We start from the raw sequence: 20,754 nt of genomic DNA on the forward strand, positions 1-20,754 counted from the left end.
TGGAGGAAACATCCTCTTCACATTCACACGCTCTACACTTTTTATCATTCGATAGGCTTCAATGAGATGCCACTCATTCTTCTAAACTCCAGCGAGCACAGGCACTGAGCCATGAAATACTCCTCATAAACTAACCCTTTTATTCCTGGAATCATTTTCCTCTGGACCCCCTCCAATGCCAGCACATCTTTTCTTCAATAAAGCGCTCAGAACTGCAAGTGCAGTCTGACCAATGCCTTATAAAGCCTCAGCATTACATCCTTCCTCTTATCTTATGTTCTAGCCTTCTCAAAACGAATGCTAACATTGCATTTGCCTCCCTTACTACCGACTAGACCTGCAAGTTAGCCTTTAAGGAATCCTGCACAAAGACTTCCAAAGTCCCTTTGCACCTCAGATTTTAGAATTTTCCTCCCATTTTGAAAATAGTCAATGCCTTTATTCCTTCTACAAAGTGTGTGAGCATACGCTTCCTTACATGATATTCCATCTGCCACTTCTTTGCCCATTCTTATAGTCTGTATAATTACAAGTCCTTCTGCAGATTCCCTGCTTCCTCAACACTACCTCCCCCCCCACTTACCTTTGTACTGTCTGAAAACTTTGCCATAAAGCCATCAATTCCATCTTCAAAATCATTGACATATAACGTGAAAAGAAACAGCCCCAATACCAGCCCCTGCGGAACACCACTGGTCACTGCCAGCCAACCAGATTAGACCCCTTTCTTCTCAAACTTTGCCTCCTGCCAATCATGCTAGTATCTTTCCTGCAATACCGTGAGCTCTTATCTTGTTAAGCAGCCTCATGTGCAATACCTTCTAAAAGGCCTCTTAAAATCCTATTAAGCAGCATCCACTGACTCTGTCTATCCTGCCTGTTGCTTCCTCAAAGAATTCCAACAGATTATTCTGGCAAGATTTCTCCTTAAGGAAACCATGCTGACTTTGTAGAAGTTACGATGGCTCAAGGAACATCTTGGATGCTCACTCCATGACCTGCTAAATCAGATGGAGCAGCCGGGAAGATCTTCAAAGATGACTTAGGAAAGAGTGAGAGAGAGCAAATCTTGGGATTGAACGTCCATGCAGGCCGGAAGCATAAGGGCATGACCTCCCAGGTTGGCAAGCCCCTGGGTTGGATGTCCATGCAAGCAAGAGGCACTATGGCCGATGTTCTCCCCATATCCCCCACCGTACCTGGGTCAGAGCCCCAGCACGTACTTGGGTCGTGTAGTTGTTGAGCACTGGGGAGCACAACACTATTGCAGTTCAGGGTGTCAAAGTTCAGAGTTCATTTCTGAAAACCTCTGTGAGGAGGTTTCTACATTCCTCCCTGTGAGTGTATTGGTTTCTGCCGGGTGCCCTGGTTTCCTAACACAGTCCAAAGACATATGCATTAGTTTAATTTGGTCATTATAAATCGTCCTGTGATTAGGCCAGGTAGGTTGTGGGGTGGTGCAGCTCAAAGGGCCAGAAGGGCCTGTTGCATGCTATATCCCTAAATAAATAAAAAAAATTATGCATTCCAATGAACATTTGGACAAACACGATAAATAAGTAAGCCTTAGCATCAATATCCTTAGCAAAGGGAAGTATATTGAGACCAGAATCTGAGTTTCTTTCATCAACACCCATGGTCTTTCTGTATTTCGTGGCTATCTGAAGAAGAAGAATATCGGAGTTGTATTGCACATGTATACTTTGACAATAAAATGAACCTTTGAACAATATTCAGATGTTACAAAACAGAAAATATTTCTGCTCCTATGTCTTACGATCTTATTGCGGACTATTCAGCTTTAGAAAAACAAACAAGCATTTCGCATTAGATTCAGCAAAGTGTTCTTTCTAAATCTCCACATAAAATTTTATTCATCTTACCGATCAAGATCATCTTTTATCATGTCATAGTTCGTCAGCACTCGGAGGACTTGAACGTCCTGGCTAAGAACACAGGGAGGTAACAAGCCATGGATGCCCAGTTGGAGCCTCTCCTCCAACGTAAAGGCCATGCCCTAGGAGGGAAGGAAAAAAAAAACATATTCACCCCCGGAATTATCATGTTTGCTACAATACTGACACCTAAACACCAGAGTAACACACACAAAAAATGCTAACAGAACTCAGCAGGTCAGGCATGGAAAAGGATAAACAGTTGACACTTTGGGCTGAGACCCTTCATCAGGAACCTAAATGCCAGCTGGGAAAACTAATATTCTCCCCATGACGGTGTAGGTTTCCTCTTGGTGGCACCACGCCAATACGTTTATTCTATTCCTTGCAGGAATACAGGGTGTACAGACCGAATGGAATCAGGTTTATTATTGATGTACACATGAGAAATAAAGGTACACTGTAATCTCTAAATCCAGCTGAGTTTACAGATTTAAGATTAGCTTTGTCACATGTATATTGAAGCATAGAGTAAAACGTGTTGATTTGCATCAATGAACAGGACAGTGCAAGGATTGGTTGGGGCAGCCTGCAAATGGCACTGTGCTTCCGGCACCAACACAGCACACCACTTACTAACACTAACCCATATGTCGTTGAGATGTAGGAGGAAAGCAGAACACCCAGAGCAAATTTGTAGAGTCACAGGGAGTGTGTACAAACTCCTTTAGAGAGTGGCAGGATTTGACCCCCGTCGGTGGCACTGTTGAGCGCTGCACTAACTGCTATGCCATCGTATCGTCGAGACAGTGGCAGCCCAGGTGCACAATGGTCGGAGACTTTGCAATGCTACGCACAAGGAGCACGTCGAGAGTGATCCTCCCTGATCCAAAGACTGTATCAAATTAGCTAAATATTACGGGTGGAAACATGCCAAAATATTTAAGTAAGTTAAACTTCATGCATAAAAGCTAAAATTAATACCATATTATTTTCAAAACCAGCATGTTTATCCAGCGGGAGATTTCGTCCCATGTACTGAGGCAATAATTCGTGGCTCTCAATAAGTGGAAAATGCAGATTGAAACTAGTTATTACAGGGGATAATGGAGTGTGAAAATACCACAGTCCAATGGAAGTTGAGAACACAGGCCCAGCTTTTCCCTTATTATGGATCCTAATTTAATCTCATATGGAAAAGTTCAACACACCTCCCCAACTCAACTGTGGAAAGAAGAGTCAGAATTTGGGTGACAGTGCCAAGAAATTCCTTAAAGTTTCAGTAGGTGGTTCAACGAAGCAATGGATTTGCTTTCAAGAAAGAACTGTAAATGTGTCAACATTGATAAAATAATGACTGGAATATCAGAGGGATAGGCGCAGTCCGCAGGTAGGGTTGGCCGTGGACATTGCTCCCTAATGCATGGAGGTCCTCCATTGGTCAGGATCGACCATGAATATTGCTTCCTAGCTGTGCACATAATACGCAAGCCGAGGGAGTACGATATGGACAGCAGGTTGTTGTCCATGCAACAGGCTCCCTCTCTCCTCGCTGATAAATCCAAAGGAACAGCGAAGACCGATACAGTTTGGCAGGAGTTTCCAGCCAGAACTCAACATAGGACTGCCCTAGGGACTCCAGCTCTGGATTTTTCCTCGGGATTGTAAATCAGAGTTCTCTTTCTCCTAGATGAGCCAGCAGCCATGGCTGACAAACCCCATCAGTCCAAAGCGACTGGTTTTAAGGCTCCCGAACCCCATCTTTGCTCCTTCTCCTGTCAGTTGAGATGGCTCCACCAGACTTAATAGCCAAGCCACATGCGAAGGCCAGGGCCGCGGCTGGGCTTGGTTGTCAGAAGCTATTTAAGACACACACCATTAGCAGTATTTAATAAGTAGTAGGAGCTGACACATTGCAGACTCCACCCACCCCCACCCCCACCCCCCCAGATGTGACAACTCAACTAAACAAAGCATTGTTGACTTGTTTTAGGCCATTTTTGGCAGAACACACAAATAAACCATTCACTTCATGAGGGCACGTGCGGGGAGGTGACTGAAAGAAGCAAACTACAGTACCAGAAAATGTTATTTTTTAGTTTATTTAGATACAACACAGTAACTGGCCCTTCCAGACAAATGAGCCTGCACCACCCAACTAGACCTGTGTGACCAATTAATCTACTAAACAGCACCCAGAAGAAACCCACACGCTGGTGGGGAGAATATACTAACTCCTTACAGACTGCAGCGGGAATTGAACCCAGGTCACAATGGCTGTAACAGCTTTACACTAAACATCACACTACCATGCCGCTCCTCAACCTAACTCAGTTGGAAGTTACCCAACTTGACTTTAATACGCAACTCTGTCTGTATGGACGGGAACCCTGATCAGTGGTGCTGTAATAGTGTTACGCTAAATGGCTAACACCGGGGGGGGGGGCATAGTTTTAAGGTGCTTGGAAGTAGGTACAGAGGGGAAGTCAGGGGGAAGTTTTTTTTTTACACAGAGAGTGGTGGGTACATGGAACAAACTGCCAGCGATGGTGGTAGAGGCGGATAGAATAGCGTCCTTTAAGAGACTCTTAGATAGGTACCTGGAGCCTAGAAAAAGAAGTCTGTGCCGTAGGGAAATTCTAGGCAGCTTCTAGAGTAGGTTGCATGGTCGGCACAACAATGTGGGCCAAAGGGCCTGTAACGTGCTGTAAATTTTCTATGTTTGTATGTAAACTACTCTACCATGGATTCCTAAATAATACAACAGAAATCTTATTTTTTGCGATAAGTTACAACAAACCTATTCAGAAGTCTTCGTTCATCAGGATTAAAAAGGTCAAATGTTTGAACAGATCTAAAGATTCAGGTCATTGAAATATCACTCTTGTGTGAAAGTCTGAAATAGATGCTGTATGGAGAATAAAAGATGCTGCTTGCTTATTTATTTATTTATTTATTTATTTATTTGTGACTGACTGACAGCTACTTTCAAGTTGCTCATTGATGGCTCTGGAAGTGACGTTGTCCGGATGGTTCCTCGGAAGTCAAAGATGAGAAGCAGACCGTCTGGTTACCGCCATTTTGTTTGGACATTCAGAACAAAGAAATAACAGTAAAGTCCAGTGAGCAGGTAATAAGGTAGCATGGTGATTATTGTAACGCTATGGCAGTGCCAGAAACCCAGGTGCAATTCCGCTGCGGTCTGTAAGGGGTTTGTAGGTCCTCCCGCTTTCCAAAGACGTACGGGTTAGTTGGTCACGTGGGTGTAATTGGGTGGTGCAGACTTGTTGGGCTGGAAGGACCCGTGCTATGGGAGACGGCACGGTAACGTAGTGGTTAGCACAACGCTTTACAGCATCAGCGACCCAGGTTCGATCCCTGGTGCCATCTGTTTGGAGTTTGTATGATTTCCCAAGAAGTTTCCTCCAGGTGCTCAGGCTTCCTTCCCGATTCCAAAGACGTACCGGCTAGTAGGGGACTGTAAACTGTCCCGTGATTAGACTAGGGTTAATACAAGGTTTCTGGGCAGCGAGGCTCTCCACGCTATAGCTCAATAAATAAGTATCTTTAAATTTTAAAAAAATAATTGTAACCAATCCACTCCAACAGCTTTTCTTTGAGCTGGACAGATAAGGGAATTTTCTCCGATAGGAACAGCCAGTGAGATAGGAGGAATGGTCCTGATTCATGCTGTTGTGACATTTCGGGCCAACAAAGAAACACGGAACCAGCTAAATGATCAATAGCTAACAATCCGCTGAACATTTGCAGACAAAAAGCTGATTATGCAAACGTACAGACAAGCATAAAGAAAGTTAAGCTACAAGTAACAATTTAGGCCCTGATCCAACATCGGTTAGAAAAGAACTTCACATTTATTACTAGTTTTGCGTTTTATTCACTCTACGCGGCACTTACACCATGTACATCACCAGAAACAAATATTAGCATATAACTGCACAGATTGTACAGAATTGTTCCAAGACCTCTCTCGTAAATTGGATTAATTTTAATTCACTCATTAAGATTTCAGAGAAACATTTCCATTAAAAAAAGAGACCAATTTGCAAAGACTGCCATCTTTAAACTTTTCAGAGGCACACATCAGCCTGTCCAAGGTTTAAAACTGCAGTCACTCACTAATCAGCAGCAAGGTTGCTCCACAGAGAATAGTTGGAATAATATGAAAGAAACCACAGTTACCCAAGGCTGTTTACTCATCACTGAGTAAATTTAGAGCAATTCTAAAGGGGGAGTGGGATTTATCACTATTGTGTTAGCCAGTGATGGGGGATGAGGCAATCAGATGGAAGGGTATGCTTTCCACAGACAAGTATCTTGCTACAGGAGGAATTCCACTGTACATAATGACAACAGGATGGCCAGCAGAAGAACAGCATTCATCATCAAAGACCCCCACCATCCAGGCCATGCTCTCTTCTCACTACCACAATCGGGAAGGAGATACGCAGTGGAGAGTATACTGACTGTTTGCATCATGGCCTGGTACGGAAGCACCAGCATCCAAAACCCTGGACAGTGGTGGACACAGTGCTGTCCGTCACAGGCAAAGCCCTCCCCTCCACTCATCAAGGACCATGGCCAGAAGAAAGCAGCATCCACCATCCAGGCCAGGCTCTCATCTTGCTATTACCACTGGGCTTAGGCACCACACCACCAGGTTCAGGAACACTTATTACCCTTCAACCATTAGGCTCCTGAACCACAGGGGATAACTTCACTCAGCCCAACACTGAACAAATTCCACAACCTATGCACTCACAACTCTCCAACTCATGTTTACAGTAAAACATAGTCATAGTCATAGTCATACTTTATTGATCCCGGGGGAAATTGGTTACCATCTCCTGCTTTGCAGAATTTGCATTCTTTTACACAATGGTTGTTTGTCAGTCATTGTTTATGTATAGTTTTTCATAAATTATATTGTGTTTCTTTATTTTCCCGTGATCCAGCCCAACCCTCGCCTTGGGTCCCGTCACCTTGACCTTTTCAATCCAGCCCAACACCTAAATCGTCGTCCGAACATCGGGTTTTGTCAGCTCGATAAGCTCTGAGGCCTGGAGCCCACTGCCTCAATTCAGCCTGCACCCAACCTTTCTGATTCGGCCCGGTGCTTAAATCGATCCAAGCTTGGGTCTTCCTCGCTCTTGGTGATGGGCCTGTTGCCTCCCTTCTGCCACATCGAATTGCCTCCAAGTCCAAAGGGAAGTTACAGACTATTGTTTGTGATTATCATTTACCAGAAAGAGTGTGATTAACAAAGTATTTAGTTGTTTTCCTTGCTTCATCAGCCACCAGCCGGAGGTTGCTGAAATTCATCTACACCATCTTAAACCAGAAGTCCCTTTATGTAAAAACGGTAAAATTTCTTCCTTGAGAACAATCCTTAACCAGTCAAGCATCTGATCTGTCACAGTTAGTAGCCTGGGTGATACATCCTGTAGCAGTGTAGTTCACTTGTCAGTTTACCCCAAAAACTTAAACAACATCTTCCAGAACACAGACAGCAATTTCCAGCAACACCCATTGGGGACAGAAGGTAAAGAGAAACAAAGCCTTTGCATCATGAAACATGGTATGCTCAAAGCTTCTAAAGGTGCTCTGTTGAGAAGACACAGTCACAGGAGATTTCACATAGCCTGCCCAATCATTAGCATCAGTCTTCGAATCACACACTTGGCTAGTTTCTATTTCAGACTTTGAAATTCCTGCCCAAGTCCAAGAAAAATTTTACACAAAATTTCCTAGAAATCCGACTATGATACGCTACTTTTATGCTTGGTATTGGACAAGACACACCCCCAGAAAGAACGCAAAGCTACTTCAGCTAAAAATTCTTTAAATAAAAAGCACAAGGTTGTTTCTTAATTAGAACTAAACAGTAGCTGTGCTGTTCTACACAATCCATGCGAGAGGGGGGAGTCTGCACTATAGAGACCTCAGAAGACCCCCACAGGGTCACTGGAGGGGAACAGGAGATGACAGCTTGGACAGCGACTGCTGCGCTGACTGTGGAACAAATGCTGCTGGTGTAATTTCCATTCGAGTTAGCTGTGCAGTTCAGTATGTTAACTTCAGCTATTTAGAGCAGAGGTTCCCAATCCTTTTTATGCCAAGGACCCCTACCATTAACCGAGGGACCTGTGCACCCCAGGTTGGAAACCCCTGGAGTAGAGGGTCATGAAGATTAAAGGCTAGCTTCACTTGTCACATGTACATGAAAACATACAGCGAAATGTACCATTTGCCTCAACAACCTGCGTGCTGGGGACAGCCCAGAAGTGTCATCACACTTCTGGCGCCAACGTAGCATGCCCAAATCTTACTAACCCTGGCCTGTACCTCTTTGGAACGCGGGAGGGAACCGAAGCACCCGGAGGAAACCCACATGGTCAAGGGGAGAACGTACGAGCTCCTTACGGACGCGGTGCGAGCTCAGCACAGCAAGGTGGTGAGTCCGGTGAAAGATGCGGTTAAAAGGTAAAAACAATCCACACCAGCTGTTCCATTCCATTAGGGGTTTGAGGAGACTTGAGCCAACAAATTCTTGCAAATTTGCAGAGATGTGCCTTGGCGAGCGTTTTAAGTGGTTGCATCACGGTCTGGTATGGCGGGGATGGGCACTGCACAGGAGTGTTAAACAGCTGCTGAAGGTTGCAGACTCAGCCAGCTCCATCATGGGCACCAGCCTCCCCAGCATCCAGGACACCTTCGAAAGGCGATGCTTCAAGAAGGCAGTATCCATCACAAGTGCCCCCCAACACCCAGGACATGCCGGCTCATCGTTACTACATTTGGGAGGAGGAACAGGAGCCTAAAGACCCACACTCAACCTTTCAGAAACAGTTTCTTCCCCTCCGCCATCAGATTTCCCAATCGTCCACGAGCCCATGAACACTACCTCATTATTTGTCCTTTGCACTGTTTATTTTTGCAATTTTCATGCCTCGCACATAATAAATCCGATTATAAATACGGCTTACGATCCTATTTATGGCACCTCTTGCTTCTGTTTCCTCTGCTCTTATGGTTTTCAACATTAGACAATAATGTACACTCATAGCCATTTTATTCGGTACAGGAGTGGAACCAGTCTGGTCCTCTGCTCCGTGGCCCGCCCACCTCAAGGTCCGACAAGTTGTGCATTCAGAGACGCTCTTCTGCACACCACTGTTGTAATGCGTGGTTATTTGAGTTACAGTCACCTTGCAGTCAGCTTGAACCAGTCTGGCCATTCTCCTCTGACCTCTCTGACTTACAAGGCATATTTGCCCACAGAACTGCTGCCCACTGGATGCTTTTGATTTTCACACAATTCTCTGTAAACTCTAGAGATTGTTGTGTGTGAAAATCCCAGGAAACTAGCAGCTTCTGAGATACTCAAACCACCCTGTCTGGCACCAACAATCATTCCATGGTCAAAATCTTCCCCATTCTGATGTTTGATCTGAACAATAACTGAACCTCTTGACCATGCCTGCATGCTTTTATGCTTTGAGTTGCAGCCACATGATTGGCTGATTAGATATTTACTTTAACGAGCTGGTGTACCTGATAAATTGGCCGCAGAGTTTATATTCAAGGAAGAGCCTCCACCACATCTTTCCCATGATGAGACTTTCCATTTTACAACATCTGAGATTACCTTCTTTTTCCAAAGAACAGAATTTCTCTCCCACCATCATCGACACTGCTCTCACCCGCATCTCCTCCATTTCCTGCACAACTGCCCTCACCCTATCTTCCCGCTGCCTTAACAAGGAAAAGATTTCCCTTGTCCAACCCATCATCTCATAAGCCTCTGTATCCAGTCTATCATTCTCTATCCCTTCTGCCATCTACAATGTGATCCTACCACCAAACACATCTTTCCCTCCCCCCACCAACCCCAACTCTCCACTTTCCATAATGTGACTCCTTCATCCATTTACCTCTCCATGAAAGCGTGACCTGCCCCTACACCTCCTCCTTCACCACCATTCAAGGCCCTAAACAGTCCTCCCAGGAGAGGGAACACTTCACCTGCGAGTCTGTCAGGGCATCTATTATATCTGGTACTCCCAGGGCCTGACCTGGTGACCTGACATACATCGGGGACCGCTTGGTTGAGCATTGTCTCTCTGTCCATCGCAAAATGCAGGACCTCCTGGTGGCCACCCATTCCAGTACGACTCACATGCTGACAACGTCAGTCCATGACCTCCTTTACTATCAAAATGAGAACATATTCCGGTTGAAGGAGCCATACCTCATATTCCACCTGATGGCATGGAATATCGATTTCTCTAACATCTGGTAATTTACCCCCTCCCCCCCCTTCTCTGCTTTTCTACTCACCTCTCTGGTTCCCCTCTCAGCCCTTCTCCTCTCCTCATCTGCCAATCACCTCCCTCTCGTCCCTTTCCTCCTTCCCTTTCTCCTATGGTCCAACTGCCCTTCCCTATCAGATTCCTTCTTCCTTACCCCTTTACCTCTTCCACCCATCACCTCCAAGCTTCTTTCTTCATTCCCTGGTCTCAACTATCACCTGACAGCTTATACTCCTTCCCCTCCCCTCCCCTCCCCACCTTCTTTTTCTGACTTCAGTCCCCTTCCTTTCCAGTACCGCTGAAGGGTCTTGGCCCGAAACATTGGCTGTTTATTCCCCTCCATTGATGCTGCCTGATCTATTGAGATCCCCTAGCATTTTTTTTGTGCATGTGTATGTGTGTGTTGCTCTAGATTTCCAGCATCTGCAGAATCTCATGTTTATGAATACCTGTATTTATGTCTCCCCACCCCAGGAGTCATGCTAACATGCCCTGTCTGGCAGTTTTACTGAATGTATTTATAGTATGAAAACAGTGGAACATTTTCTAACCTTCAAGGTTTGACTAGAGTCCAAACTTTAATGTCTTTTGTGCATTCTTTACACTAAATTGCAAGGTATTCAAATAGCAGTTTGAAAGAGCAGTGAAACTTTGTCGGCAAGGCCAACACCAAAGCAAACACCACCTGATTTGAATTTTTTAAAGCACAGTTACGCTGTACAAGCTGGCACAAAGTTTAAAGGGCAGCACAATAGTGCAGAGGATAGCACAACGCTCTTCAGCAGCAACAATTGGGGTCCATTTCCGCCTCTGCCCTTAAGGAGTTTGTACCTTCTCCCCGTGACTGTGTCGGTTTACTCCGGGTGCTCCGGTTTCCTCCCACAGTCCAAAGAGGAAGCATTTAGTAGGTTAATTAGACCCTTAGATATAGGAGCAGAATTAGACCATTTGGCCTGTTGAGTCTGCTCCACCATTCAATCATGGCTGATCTTTTTTTTCCCCTCCTTAGCCTTTTCCCCATAACCTTTGATGCCATGTCCAATCGAGAACCTATCAATATCTGCCTTAAATATACCCAACAACCTGGCCTCCACAGCTGCACATTTACTTCTTCTACCAAAGTGCATGACCATACATTTTCCAACATGGTATTTTATTTGCCATTTTCTTGCCTATTCTCCTAATCTTTCTGAGTCCTTCTGCAGTCTTCCTGTTTCCTCAATACTACCTGCCCCTCCACTAATTTTCATACCATCTGCAAACTTGGTAACAAAGCCACCTATTCCATCATCTAAATCAATGATATACAGCAGAAAAAGAAGTGGTTCCAACACTGACCCCTGCGGAACACCACTAGTCACTGGCAGCCACCTGTAAGATCCTTTTATTCCCATTCACTACCTCCTACTAATCAGACAATCCTCTGACCATGCCAGGAACTTTCCGGTAATACCATGGGCCCTTGGTAAGCAGTCTCATGTGTGGCACCTTGTCAAAGGCCTTCTGAAAGTCCAAATATACAACATCCACTGCATCCCCTTTATCTATCCTACTTGTAATCTCTTCAAAGAATTCCAACAGGTTCATCATGCACGATTTTCCCTTAAGGAAACCATGCTGACACTGTCCTATCTTGTCTGTGTCACCAATACTCCATAACCTCATAATTGTTAAGGATTCCAACATCTTCCCCACCACTGAGGTCAGGCTAACTGGTCTGCAATTTCCTTTCTGCTGCCTCTTCATTTCTGAAAGAGTGAAATGACATTTTCAGTTTTCCACTCCTCCAGAACCATGCCAGAGTCCAGTGATTCTTGAAAGATCATTATTAATGCCTCTACAATCTCTACCACTTCCTCTTTCAAAACCCTCAGGTGCAGTTCATCTGGTCTGGTTAAATTATGTACCTTTAGATCTTTCATCTTTTTGAGCACCTTCTCCCTTGTAATAGTAACTGCGCCCTCTTCTCTTCCCTCTCACCCTTCAACATCTGGCACACTGCTAGTGTAGTCCACAGTGAAGACTGATGTAAAATACTCATTTAGTTCATCTGCTATCTCCTTGTCCCCCATTTCTATTTCTCTGGCCTCATTTTCTAGCAGTCCTATATCCATTCTCAACTCTCCTATTTTTTATATACTTGAAAAAGTTTTTTCTATCCACCTAGATATTGTTTGCTAGCTTGCTCATATATTTAATCTTTCCCTCCAAATAATTCTTTTAGTTGTTCTCTATAAGTTTTTAAAAGCTTCCCAATCCTCTACCTTCTCAGTAATTTTTTGCTTTGTTGTTTGCTTTTACATTAGCTTTGACTTCCTTTGTCAGCCATAGTTGTACTATTTTGCCATTTGATTATTTCTTTGCAATTGGAATGCATCTATCCTGCATCTTCCTCAATTTTCCCAGAAACTCAAGCCATTGCTGCTCTGCTGTCATCCCTGCCAGCGTCTCCTTCCAATTTACTTTGGCCAAATCCTCTCTCATACCACTGTAATTTTCTTTACTCCACTGAAATACTGCTACGTCAGAATTTACTTTCTCCCCATCAAATTTCAAGTTGAACTCAATCATATTATGATCACTGTCTCCTAAGGGTTCCTTTACCTTAAGCTTTCTAATTGCCTCCAGTTCATCACATAACACCCAATCCAGTATAGCTGATCCCCCTAGTAAGCTCAATGACAAACTGCTTTAAAAAGCCATCTCATAGGCATTCAACAAATTCACTCTCTTGAGATTGATTACCAACCTGATTTTCCCAATCTACCCGTCTGTTAAAATTTCCCACTACTATCATAACATTGCCCTTTTGACACACCTTTACTATTTCCCATTGTAATCTGTAGTCCACATCCCAGCTACTGTTTGGAGGCCTGTATATGACTGCCATCTGTCTCCTTTTACCCTGACGTTTTCTTTTTAAACTCAACCCACAAGAATTCAACATCTTCCGATCCTATGTCACATCTTTCCACTGATTTATTGCCATTCTTTACCAGCAGAGCCTTGCCACTCCCTTTACCTTCCTTCCTATCCCTCCGAAAAAATGTGTAACCTTGGACATTCAGCTCCCAACTATAACCATCCTTCAGCCATGATTCCGTGATGGGCACAACTTCATACTTGACAATCTGTAATAGTGCAACAAGATCATCTACCTTATTTCTTATACTCATGCACTGAGATACAACACTTTGAGTACTGTATTTGCTACCCTTTTTGATTCTGCATCCCTAATGCACTGATACTCAGCCTGCTGCCTGCAATTTTGTCTTATCATCTGCCTGCCCTTCCTGACAGTCAGACTGCATGCTATCTTTGCTTATTTACCATCCGTCCTGCCCGGAGCCCGTTCACTCTGGTTCCCGCCTCCTGCCAAATTAAGTTACACCCTCCCTAACAGCTCTAACCGATCTGCCTATGAGAATATTGGTCCTCCTTGGATTCAGGTGCAACCCGTTACTTTATGATAATACAGGTATAACGGGGGGGGGGGCGGTGAGGGCTCATTGGGATGGAACAGCCTATTAGTATGCTGCATCTCTTATATAAATTAATTAATAAAGCCATGCATTTTAATTTAGGCACATGTGGATCTATGAATAATATAAATCGCAGTCTTTTACTAGGTACATGTGAACATTATGCAAATATCTAATCAACCAATCATGTGACAGCAAATCAATGCATAAAAGCATGCAGACATAGTCAAGAGGTTCAGTTGTTGTTCTGACCAAACATCAGAATGGGGAAGACTTTGACCATGTTGGTACCAGACAGGGTGGTTTGAGTATCTCAGAAACTGCTGATTTCCTGGGATTTTCCACACACGACAATCTCTAGAGTTTACAGAGAATGGTGCAAGAAACAAAAAGCATCCAGAGAGCAGTAGTTCTGTGGGCAAAAACACCTTGTTAATGAGAGAGGATCAAGGAGAATGGCCAGACTGGTTCAAGCCAACAGAAAGGCAATAGTAACTCAAATAACCACACCCTACAACAATAATGTATAGAATACACAGCACATCAAACCTTGAAGTGGATGGGATTTAGCAGCAGAAGTCCATGAATATACATTCAGGGGCCACTTTATTAAGTACAGGAGGAACCTAATAAAATGGCCACTGAGTGTATGTAATCTGGACATTAAATACCAGAACAACTAAAATTTGGGGAGGGATTTAATCACCAATAAAATGCAATCACCAGAGAAACATTAGGTTCAGTAGAGTAGAGGGGAAAGTATTTGATCTGAGATGATTAACAAAAGAAATTACACAAAAATGCATCTCATTGCAGTCCAAATGAGCCTTGACTATGTTTAATCGGCTGTCTATGGTCTTATCTAAGCCTGCAGATGGCTAGACATGAGTGAAATCATTCCTTGCTCTCAATTCCTGTCCAAATTTAACCTTCAAAGTATAAAGTACATTTATTATTGGAGTACAATTATGTCATCTTAGTTTCATTTTCTTGCAGGCATTCACAGAACAGTGAAATACAATGGAATCAATGAAAATCTCCATCTGATCTATTACACTCAGCTACAAAGATTCAATGATGCAATGTACATTTATTACCAAGGTACGCATACAGAATACATCTCTGGGATTTGTCCTGCAGGCAGCCATGAAACGAAGAAGTACCATGAAATATCAAACACCCAACACGTGAAATAAATGTACTCTAATCAGACTATTTGCATCAGATCGAAAGATAGTGATCTCTGCGTAATTAAAGCTTTCTGACTTTATTAATATAAGTTACCTTTGTCCAGCTGTAGCTTATTTCTTACTCCACTGTGAAATGGATTCTGTTCATTCTGCTTCACTCAAAGTCACAAAACTTGTATTTTCACAGAATCTCGGTAAATATAAGCGCAGCATTTCACCAATTCCATCCATCTGAGGTTGGGTGAGACTAGAACTAGAGGTCATGGGTTAAGGGGGAAAGACTACATATTTTAGGGGAATATGAGGGAGCTTCTTCACTCAGAGTGGTGAGAATGTGGAACGAGCTACCAGTGGAAATGGTGGATGCAGGTTCAATTTCGGCATTTATGAGAAGTTTGCACAAGTACATAGACGGGAGGGGGTTTGGACAATAATGAGGGTCAATGGGACAAGGCAAATTAACAGTTCCGCATAGCTGGATGGGCTGTAAGGCCAGTTTCTACAGCTCCATGACTATTAATGAGATTGGCATTGAGCAGTACCAGGAACAGCTGTGAACTCTCAAGGAATACTGGCTAGTTAATGCATTTCACTCAACAGCAAAGTTACCATGGGAATACACACAGCAAGTACAGAACCAATCATACTCAATTCAAAACAAGTCTGAAGAGCTAGGTGATCTTGTTGACTCCACCTACCAGCGTTTCACCCACCACTTCAACAGTCTGGGACACTCTGCACATTGACTACATGGCTCGCTTTTCCAGCATGTTCTATTTAGAGATACAGCACAGCAACTGCCCAATGAGCCCGCACCTCCAGATACCCAACTGACCAATTAGTCAACCAACCCATATGCGTTTGGGATATGGGATCACACCCACCCACCCAGAGGACACCCACACTCTCATAGGGTGAACACACAAACTCCGTACAGACAGCGACTGGAACTGAACTCAGGTCACCAGCACTGTAATGGCTGCACTGTGCCACTCCCAGTCAGCACCAGAAACGCCAATGAAATGACTCTATACTGAGTACTGGATCTGGCATATTATGTTGATGTTGTACAAGAGGACCACAACCTGGTTGTCGTTTGGAGGCTTGCACGTCTCAATGTCTTGGCTAGAGTCGGGGCCCTATGCTCTGGCTCTTGGCTAAGTCACCCATGCCAAACAGGCAAAAGGGTAGAGGCCAGATTACTTGTCTTTACTGTCGCCAAGCAACTGATACTAGAGCGTACAATCATCACAGCGATATTTGATTCTGCGCTTCGCGCTCCCTGGAGTACAAATCGATAGTAAATACTAAAATTTTAAATCATAAATCATAAATAGAAAATAGAAAAGGGAAAGTAAGGTAGTGCAAAAAAACCGAGAGGCAGGTCCGGATATTTGGAGGGTATGGCCCAGATTCAGATCAGAATCCGTTCAACAGTCTTATCACAGTTGGAAGGAAGCTGTTCCCAAATCTGGCCGTACGAGTCTTCAAGTTCCTGAGAAGTCTCCCAGAGGGAAGAGGGATGAAAAGTTTGTTGGCTGGGTGGGTCGTGTCCTTGATTATCCTGGCAGCACTGCTCCGACAGCATGCGGTGTAAATTGAGTCCAAGGACAGAAGATTGGTTTGTGTGCTGGGCTGTGCTCACGATCTTCTGCAGCTTCTTCTGGTCTTGGACAGGACAACTTCCATACCAGGTTGTGATGCACCCTAGAAGAATGCTTTCAACGGTGCATCTATAAAAATTAGTAAGGGTTTTAGGGGACAGGCCAAATTTCTTTAGCTTTCTCGGGAAGTAAAGGTGCTGGTGGGCCTTCTTGGCAGACTAAGAGTAGTCCACCGGTCCTCCAAATTCGGGGGTTCAGCTCAGGACTAACAACGCTCACTGGTCAGAAAAAAATTGTTACAGAAACAGCAATGAAGTACCCTCTATCTCTGTGTGTAACAGTATGGACAGGCAGAGATGGGAGACCTTCATTGCTGCCCTGGACGCCAGTGGTGTAACAGGCAGTAAGTAGAAGACGTTGGTGAGGCCTAATTTGGAGTACTGCATGCAGTTCTGGTCACCTACCTGCAATAAGGGGGTCATAGGTTTAAGGCATTTGGAAGAATGTATAGGGTGGTAGGTGAGTGGCACAAACTGCCAGGGGTGGTAGGAGAGGCAGATCCTTTGGGGACATTTAAGAGACTCTTGGTTAGGCACAAGGATGATAGAAAAATGGAGGGCTATGTAGGAGGGAAGCACTGGACTGATTTTAAAGTAAGTTAAAATGTCAGCACAACATCGTGGGCCAAAGGGGTTTACTGTGCTGTAACCTTCTGTGTTCTATGTCCTAAGACTTCTGCACGCTTCACTGATGTAACCTCTCATTCTTTTAAACTCAAGGGAATTCTGCCCCTGTTCACTTAACGTCTCCTTTTGCAACAACCCCAGCGTGTCAAACAGCAATCTGATCAATCTTCATTGCACCCCGTCCTTCACAAGTACACACTTGTTTCGGAATGCTAGATGGCCAAAAAAGGATATAATGCACCAACGTAGATATGTCAAAGCTGACAGCACCGTTTCTTGGACTGGATGGTTAACACGACAGGTCTCAATTTTAAGGTGCACTTACGGAAAGTACGGGGGGGTGACAGAGGTAAGGTTTTTTAAAAAACAGAGAGTGGAGGGTGCATGGAATGTCCTGCCAGGGGTGGTGTCAAAAGCAGGTACGTTGAGGACATTTGAGAAACTCTTCGACAGGCATATGGGTTATGTGGGAGGGAATGGATATTTAAAATTCATTTTAAAATGCATATGAATCAGTATTTTTCCATATACAAGATGTTTTTAATTTCAAGAATTTAAAGTATAGCTTTAAAAAAAACAAAATGTTGTGACATTTAAAACTTTGCTAGTAGGTGACACCAAAATTACTGAGCTCAGCGCTTCTGTAGTGACACTGAGAAAATAGGCTCACCAAAATTATAATGTATAGACCAGTTAAACTAGCGTTCAGCCCCACTACATCATGACAGCAGCGATGCCCCACCTGAACCCGTCCTGTCTGCCTGTGTATGACACGTCTCTCTCTCTCTTCTCCTGGCAGGAGGTGCCAGGGCACCAGGGTCAGGAATAGATGTTGCCTTGCAACCATCAGGCTCCTGGACCAGGCGTCTGTAGACTCGTTTTCAGGGACTCTGTCTTTGAGGGTCCCCCCCACCCCCCCAATCGAGTCTACTGTATTTTTTTTTCTTTATTTTTCAAGGAAATAAATCTCGAGGTCGTATGTGACTTACATAGTTTGATAATAAATTTACATTGAACTTTGGACTTTGAAACACAATTTCATTTTAACTGGCATAGTTTACTCCAGAATTCCCACCGCCTTAACCCGTGAGCCTCTGCATCCAACACACATTCTCCGCAACTTATGCCATCTTCAGTGGGACCCTATCACCAAATATATCTTTACCTGCCCCAATCCCACTCTCTGTTTTCTACAAGGGTCACTCTTTCTGTGATTCCCTTGTCCATTCACCCCTTCCCACTAATGTCCTTCCTGGCAAGTGATAGAAATACTACAACTGCCCATTCACCTCCAGTCAGGGCCCCAAACATTTCTTACAGGTGAGGCAACACTTTGCCTGTGAATCTGTTAGGGTTCTCTAATGTATCTAATGCTCCTGATTTGGCCTCCTCTACATTGGTGAGACCGGGAGACCATTTTGTCGAGCACCTCCGCTCCATCCGCCAAAAGAGGAATTTCCCAGTGGCCAACCATTTTAATTCCTCTCCCCAATCCTGTTCTGACATGCCAGTCTATAGCTTCCTCTTCTGCCATGATCAGGCCACTCTCAAGATAGAGGAGCAACACCTCATATTCCACCTAGGTCTCCTCCAACCTGAAGTCATGAACATCGATCTCTCTTTTCAGCAATTTTTGTTCTCTTTTTTTCCTTTTCCCCTTCCTCCTTCCCTCTTTTTCAATTCCCAACTCTGGCCTCTTACCTCTTCTACTCACCTGCTATCACCTCCCCCTGGCCCCAATCCTTCTTCCCTTTCTCCCATGGGCCACTCTCTCCTCCTATCAGATTCTTTCTCCTGCCCTTTACCTTTCTGACCCACCTGGCTTCACCTATCACCTTCTAGCTTGTCGTCCTACCCCCCCCCCACCCCCACATGATTTCATTCTGGCAATCTTCCCTTTTCCTTTCCAGTTCTGATGAAGGCTGTCAGCACAAAACGTCAACTATTTATTCATTTCAGACTTTGTCAACTAGAAATAAAAAGGATTGGATTTTGAAAAGAGTTTGTTAACAAACAAGCTCGTAATTTTCAGAATGATCTTTGTAAAATTAAATCAGTTAAGCAGTACCATCTTATTCCTAGAATAGTCACCAGAAACTATGGTGTGCCTCAGGGATCTGTTCTGGGACCTCTTCTCTTCGCGATTTTTATAAATGACCTGGATGAGGAAGTGGAGGGATGGGTTAGTAATTTGCTGATGACACAAAGGTTGGGGGTGTTGTGGATAGTGTGGAGGGCTGTCAGAGGTTACAGCGGGACACTGATAGGATGCAAAACTGGGCTGAGAAGTGGCAGATGGTGTTCAACCCAGATAAGTGTGAGGTGGTTCATTTTGGTAGGTCAAATATGATGGCAGAATATAGTATTAATGGTAAGACTATTGGCAGTGTGGAGGATCAGAGGGATCTTGGGGTCTGAGTCTACAGAACACTCAAAGCTGCTACACAGGTTGACTCTATGGTTAAGAAGGCAAACGGTGCATTGGCCTTCATCAATTGTGGGATTGAGTTTAAGAGCCGAGAGGTAATGTTGCAGCTATATAGGACCCTGGTCAGACCCCACTTGGAGTACTGTGCTCAGTTCTGGTCGCTTCACTACAGGAAGGATATGGAAACCATGGAAAGGGTGCAGAGGAGATTTACAAGGATGTTCCCAGGATTGGGGAGCATGCCTTATGAGAATAGGTTGAGTGAATTCAACCTTTTCTCCTTGGAGCGACAGAGGATGAGAGGTGACTTGATAGAGGTGTATAAGATGATGAGAGGCATTGATCATAGAACATAGAATAGTACAGCACAGTAAGGCCCTTCGGCCCTCAATGTTGTGCCAACCCTCAAACCCTGCCTCCCATATAAGCCCCCAACTTAAATTCCTCCATATACCTGTCCAGTAGTCTCTTAAACTTCACTAGTATATCTGCCTCCACCACTGACTCAGGTAGTGCATTCCATGCACCAACCACTCTCTGAGTAAAAAACCTTCCTCTAATATCCCCCTTGAACTTCTCACCCCTTACCTTAAAGCCATGTCCTCTTGTATTGAGCAGTGGTGCCCTGGGGAAGAGGCTCTGGCTATCCACTCGATCTATTCCTCTTAATATCTTGTACACCTCTATCATGTCTCCTCTCATCCTCCTTCTCTCCAAAGAGTAAAGCCCTCGCTCCCTTAATCTCCGATCATAATGCATACTCTCTAAACCAGGCAGCATCCTGGTATATGTCCTCTGTACCCTTTGTATCATGTGGATAGTCAGAGGCTTTTACCAAGGGCAGAAATGGCTAACACAAGAGGGCATAGTTTTAAGGTGCTTGGAAGTAGGTACAAAGGAGATGTCAGGGGTAAGTTGTTTTTTTTTAATATATTTTTAAATTTAAACACAGAGAGTGGTGAGTGTGTGGAATGGGCTGCCAGCGGCAGTGGTGGAGGTGGATACGATAGGGTCTTTTAAGAGACTCTGGAAGGTACATGGAGCTTAGAAAAATAGAGAACTATGGGTAACCCTAGGTAATTTCTAAAGTAAATACATGTTCAGCACAGCATTGTGGACCAAAGAGCCTGTATTGT

The 20,754-nt window shown here is 44.2% G+C and overlaps 1 protein-coding gene across 1 annotated transcript in view; it reads right to left on the minus strand.

Moving 5' to 3' along the window:
• The window catches only part of me1 (malic enzyme 1, NADP(+)-dependent, cytosolic), a 481,492-nt gene that overhangs the window by 364,168 nt on the left and 96,570 nt on the right, over positions 1 to 20,754 (minus strand). The window contains exon 2 of the mRNA XM_063040862.1: positions 1,884 to 2,017. Within this exon, the coding sequence (XP_062896932.1) occupies positions 1,884 to 2,017 (134 nt within the window). The remainder of the gene's footprint in view (positions 1 to 1,883; positions 2,018 to 20,754) is intronic.

The sequence above is a fragment of the Mobula hypostoma genome, chromosome 2 (assembly GCF_963921235.1).
Source record: "Mobula hypostoma chromosome 2, sMobHyp1.1, whole genome shotgun sequence".
Classification (NCBI taxonomy): Eukaryota; Metazoa; Chordata; class Chondrichthyes; order Myliobatiformes; family Myliobatidae; genus Mobula; species Mobula hypostoma.